The sequence below is a fragment of the Ipomoea triloba genome, chromosome 9 (assembly GCF_003576645.1).
Source record: "Ipomoea triloba cultivar NCNSP0323 chromosome 9, ASM357664v1".
NCBI classification, from domain to species: domain Eukaryota; kingdom Viridiplantae; phylum Streptophyta; class Magnoliopsida; order Solanales; family Convolvulaceae; genus Ipomoea; species Ipomoea triloba.
This window is the reverse complement of record NC_044924.1, coordinates 16,069,971-16,076,206: the sequence shown is the minus strand read 5'-3', so window position 1 is coordinate 16,076,206 and position 6,236 is coordinate 16,069,971. Positions and strand designations below refer to the sequence as shown.

The window sequence follows — 6,236 nt, the reverse complement described above, 5'->3', positions numbered from 1 at the left end:
GGGGGGGGGGGGGGGGGAATAAAAAACTTTCCTTAAGTAAAACCGAGCTTGAGGTGATGAAAGTGCAAAGGAAGTGGGTCGATGGCGGAGGACGAGCTAGCAGTACTTTTCTGAGTCGTACTTCGTGTAACTCGGGAAAGTGATGGACTAGGGAGTAAAAAACTTTCCTAAGTATAGAGGAACAATGCATTTGCCCGAGCCATGCTTTGCGTAGCTCGGGAAAATGAGGTACTAGATGATGAGTTAAGCTAGGCACTTACCCAAAGGTTACTACCGTGGAGATAGAATTTGTGGTTGTCCAATTGGAATGCTCTCACAACGCGATTCTGGGGAGACATGGGTTGGAAGATTTGGGAGCCTTGATATCGTTGAAACATTTGTGTATGAAGTTCTGAACGCCTATGGGGGTCGGAGTGGTACGGAGTGATCAAAAGGTAGCTCGTGATTGTTACCTACAGTCTTGTCTCAAGATAAGGAAGTCCGACCTGCGAATTGAATCCATACCATTACTAAAACAGAGGACATGGCGAAACGGACCCTGGAACGATCGAACCAGCGATCGAGTTAGAGGAAGTAGAGATTGATTCGAACTACCCCAAAAAATGGGCGAGGATTGGCAAAGGTCTACCTGAGGCCGTCAAGGAGTCGGTAGTACGAGTGTTGAGGAAGTATCAGAAAATCTTTGCATGGGGACCTGAGGATAAGCCAAGGGGTGGACCGATCCATAATAACTCATCGGTTCGCAGTTGATCCGACTTATACATACATACATACATATATACATACATATATATATATATATACATACATATATATATATATATATATGTATGTATATATATATATATATGTATATATATATATATATATGTATGTATATATATATATATATGTATGTATATATATATATATATGTATGTATATATATATATATATATATGTATATATATATATATATGTATATATATATATATATATATATATATATATATATATATATGTATGTATATATATATATATATATATATATATATATATATATATATATATATATATGATCGCGTTCTGGTGCGTACTGGCCGCCCAGGAGAGAACTGCGGACGAATCACAGCGCGCCATGTGTCCGGAATGTAGTTTCACATAACGTTATAGCTAGGTGCACGTAATGTTATAACTAGGTGCACATAGGTGCACCCAGGTGCATAAATGCTAACAAGGTAAATTACTTGCACCTGTAAGTGAAAATAGGTGCACACGTGCAAGTAAAATGTATTACAAGTGCAAGTAAATTGTACAATAAGCATCAATACTAAGTGCACCTAATGTTATAACTAGGTGCACATAATGTTACAACTAGGTGCACATAGGTTGCACCCAGGTGCATGAATGTTAACAAAGTAAATTACTTGCACAAGTGCACGTAAAATGTATTGCAGATGCAAGTAAAATGTATTACAGGTGCNAACAAAGTAAATTACTTGCACAAGTGCAAGTAAAATGTATTGCAGATGCAAGTAAAATGTATTACAGGTGCAAGTGAATTGTACACTGAGCATCAATACTAAGTGCACCTAATGTTATAACTAGGTGCATCTAGGTTGCACCAGGTGCATGAATATTAACAAGGTAAATTACTTGCATTTGTAAGTGAAAATATTTGCGAAAATAGATGCATGAATATTAACAAGTTAAATTACTTGCACTTGTAAGTGAAAATATGTGCGAAAATAGGTGCACTTGTAAGTGAAACTAGGTGCACTTATAAGTGAAACTAGGTGCACCAAAGTTCCAATTATTTACGAGAATGCCACCGCGTCTGTTTTTTAAAATTGCATCTGATTCGTTGATCTGGACACGTGGACGACTGCGAAGCGTTCTCATTTCTTACCTGGGCGATTGTACGCACGAGAGTGCAACCCTATATATATATATATATATATATATTTATATAAATATAATTTTACCCTTTTCCTCATCTTGTCTCCTAGTTCTTAATATTATTAAATAATATAGTTCAATATAATAACTTATACATTATACATATTTTCTTGTACATTTATAAATCATTTAAAAGTGATTGGGAATTGTTTTGTCAGAACTAGGTCCACCATAAACCAAGTATGGAAATACAAAACAAGGGGTAGGAAAATAGTAGTATTATTGCTCGAGGCGTTAGGCCCAAAAGAATACGTACAAAGCTTGAGATATTAACCCAAATAAACAAATAATACTCCCTCAGTCCCGCAATCCCTGTCTTCTTTTCTTTTTGCACGAATTTTAAGGTAGCCAAGTACTCCAATTTTGTCTTCCAATTTTACCCCTCTATTTTCTCACATGCAATAACCCACTAGAATTCTAGAACACACCATACACTTCTTCTCTCTCTTTATCTTTCATTCTTACGGAATACTTCTCTGGTTCCAATTTTTTTCTCCGATAAGAATTCTAAAATTATTTCTTCCATGAAACCTTTATGATCTACATCGCCATACTGATATGGGAAGATATTGAAGATATGCATCACCTAATTTTGTAGAGATTTCAGCACACAAGTATGGAGTTTTGATGAAATTGGAACATGGGTTCTGCAATCTTTCAAAAAATTTGAGGAATTGATACCAAGGTTAGTGTTCTACACTCAATCTATGGAGTTTTTCTACAAATAGTGACTTTAAGATTAAAACTTTTGAAAAATTATTCTTAGTTCTCCTTCAATCTAGGTTTTTTTTTTTGATTTTTTTTGTTGAATCTCAAATTCTACAAATTGAAATACAGATTACCAAAAAAAAATCTGTAATTTTGAATCCCTCTCTCTCTTTTTCACTTTTTTATACTCAATTTTCTCAATTTTAATAGTTATACAAAGCACTCTTTTTTATACCATGAACTTCTCAGAGAAAAATTACTCTGTAGTTTATGTCGATATATGTTGTAGGATCACTAAAATTGTGAAAAATTAGCGGCAAAATTTTCAGCCAATTTTTGATATGACATTTAAAGATTAAAATACTCTATTTTGTTTACCTTATGGTCAATAGAATGCTTAGTACTCCGTATATATAGTGTGTTTGTAGGAAGCATTTTTTGATTTCTTTCTCAGAGTACTTCACAATAGAGAGGTTTTCTGCATTACAGTAAAAAAAAAAGTTCTTGTCTGCTAATGGAGTTTATACCGGAAGAGAGTTCTAATGATGTTAACTTAAGCACGGGATGTTCAAAGGATAAGAGAAGTGTTATTTTTGAAACTTTGCTAAAACACAGTGTGAATGGAAAAGTGAAATATGGTTCAATTAAAGATGTTGCAAATGTGTACTCTGTTTCTACAAGAACTGTTAGTCGAATATGGGAAAAAGGGATTGCTTGTGTTGCAAACGNCAAAGGAAAACCGGAAGGTAAGATTACAGTTCTGCATATCTATGATTGATTCAAGTTCGTCTCATAATAATCCAAGTTTCATAGATATGTATGACCGCGTTCATATAGATGGGCGGGAGGCTAGTTAGAATTTGTAGGAGTATAATGGAGAAGCTTCAACTAGTAATAGTCCTAATAATTTTACTAAAGAATGGAATAAAATTATTAATAATAAAAATAAATTAGAGCAGGAGAAAAGAGATTGGTATCCAGTACGTAATTACCATAGAACTAAATATATATTTTGTGAAAATAAGACAGGAAAATACTATCACTATGATAAATGTAAACAAACAATAAATAATTTAAACAAACTAGATAAAAAGATAGTAGAACTTGAAAAACTAGCAGCAGAACAAAGAAGAGCAGTATTAACACGTATTACAGCAAGATTCAAGAATTTAGAATACCCAGACTAAAATCATGAGTAGTAAATTTAGAGCAGGAAAACTTATTAAAACACTTGATAAAGCAATAAAAATTAATAAAGAAGCCTTAGTAGAAATAAAAAGGACTCATGAAATTCTTAAGGAAATACACAACAAGAATCAAGAAAAATATTACAAAATAATCCATAATCTTTCCCAAGAACTAAAAGAGACTAACACAGACATAACAAAGATAGAAGCAAATCTAAGAGAAGAAACTGAACAAATAAATCAATCCGCTCAACAAATAGAAGTTATTGAAATACAAATTACAAGGTTAGAAACCATGAGGTATAGGATATTAACTAATTTATTTACATAATCCATAAAAAGAAATTCCTTATACTCCTACAAATTCTAACTAGCCTCCCGCCCCGAAATTGGTATCAGAACATAGACCCTTCTACTAATGGTATTAATTTTGATATTGGTGTTAGTCTTCTATTTTCAAAATCCATACATATATCTTCTGGTATTGTAATTCTAGAATTGTGTTTATGTTCTATAGGTTCTAAAATATCCTGGTATAGTTTGGGTACTATTATTTCCATTTCCTGTTGTTTTCTTATTTGGTGATTTCCTGTTAAAGCATAAATCATTTTTGTTTCTATACTCATTACTTTACTTCCTGGAGGCATATCAATTCCTTGTAATCTATAATATAGAGTTAAGGCTAATTCTTTATGTTCATCTTCTAACGATATACTAAAATCTGGTTGTACTGTAAATTTTAATTTTTGATAAATTAGATTTCCTCTTACTACTGTTATTAAAGCATCTAATATATTTCCTCTTATCCTATCATCAGCTATATATATTTCTATAGGTGTATCTACATTTTTCTGAAAATATGCTTTTATAGTGAATTCTATTGCTCCAAAATAAACATTCCTGTATCTCTTAGCTTCTTTTCTTGATAATTTTGCTAATTCTCTTTTTAATATATCATCTGTTATCAAATTTAATTTTGCCTTTCCATTAATAGTTGTAATATCAATATTATTTTCATGTTTTTGTACTACATATCTTATATCTTTATTTCTATCAAACCATTTAGTTTTAAATATTTTATTAATAGTTAATTCTGATCTCTCATTTTTTAACGTTTCATAGACATCTTGTTTAAAGGTTAAGGTTTGTGTTGTTCCACCTTCATAAGTATCCATTTGATAATGTGTTCCTGATTCTTCCATTATTACCTTTTCTTTTCCCTTATCCATAATTTAATTTGTTAATTTGAGAGTAACATTCTTCTATAATTTGTCTATATTCTCTTATTTCTCTATCTTTTTGATTTTCTATTCTTAATTTTTCTTCTTTTAGTATTCTTATTTCTACATCCTTTTGTCTAATTTCTTCCTCTTTTACAATTAATCTATTATTTAAATAATTTATTTGTTGTTGTAGTCTCTTATTTTCTTCTATATATCCTTGTATTTCTTCATCTTTTTGTTTTATGATCTCTACACTTATTCTACAGCTTATAATATGTTGGTTAATATCTCTACTATATTGTAAAGGTTTTGCTGCTATATGTTCTAAAGCTTCCATTTTCTAGCAGATATAATACTTATATTGTTCATATAATATTTTTAAATATGCTTCTATAGTATTAATTGCATTTATACAATCATTTATTTCTATTATTATAAAGAACCAATCTTGTGACTCTTTATTAGTGTTTTCTAATATTTCTTGCCAAGTTTTTAATTTTCTTCTCCTATTTTTTAATACTGTTTTCTGTTTTCTAATTTCTTGAAAAATATACATAATTTCCTATCGCTTTAAGGCTCTGATACCAATTTCGGGGCGGGAGGCTAGTTAGAATTTGTAGGAGTATAAGGAATTTCTTTTTATGGATTATGTAAATAAATTAGTTAATATCCTATACCTCATGGTTTCTAACCTTGTAATTTGTATTTCAATAACTTCTATTTGTTGAGCGGATTGATTTATTTGTTCAGTTTCTTCTCTTAGATTTGCTTCTATCTTTGTTATGTCTGTGTTAGTCTCTTTTAGTTCTTGGGAAAGATTATGGATTATTTTGTAATATTTTTCTTGATTCTTGTTGTGTATTTCCTTAAGAATTTCATGAGTCCTTTTTATTTCTACTAAGGCTTCTTTATTAATTTTTATTGCTTTATCAAGTGTTTTAATAAGTTTTCCTGCTCTAAATTTACTACTCATGATTTTAGTCTGGGTATTCTAAATTCTTGAATCTTGCTGTAATACGTGTTAATACTGCTCTTCTTTGTTCTGCTGCTAGTTTTTCAAGTTCTACTATCTTTTTATCTAGTTTGTTTAAATTATTTATTGTTTGTTTACATTTATCATAATGATAGTATTTTCCTGTCTTATTTTCACAAAATATATATTTAGTTCTATGGTAATTAC

The 6,236-nt window shown here is 30.8% G+C and overlaps 1 protein-coding gene across 1 annotated transcript in view; it reads left to right on the top strand.

Annotated features, from left to right (window-relative positions):
- Positions 1–3,160: 3,160 nt before the first annotated feature.
- The window catches only part of LOC116029623 (zinc-finger homeodomain protein 2-like), a 23,233-nt gene continuing 20,157 nt past the window's right edge, over positions 3,161–6,236 (top strand). Inside the window, exon 1 of the mRNA XM_031271670.1 lies at positions 3,161–3,392. Coding sequence (XP_031127530.1) covers positions 3,161–3,392 — 232 coding nt within the window. The remainder of the gene's footprint in view (positions 3,393–6,236) is intronic.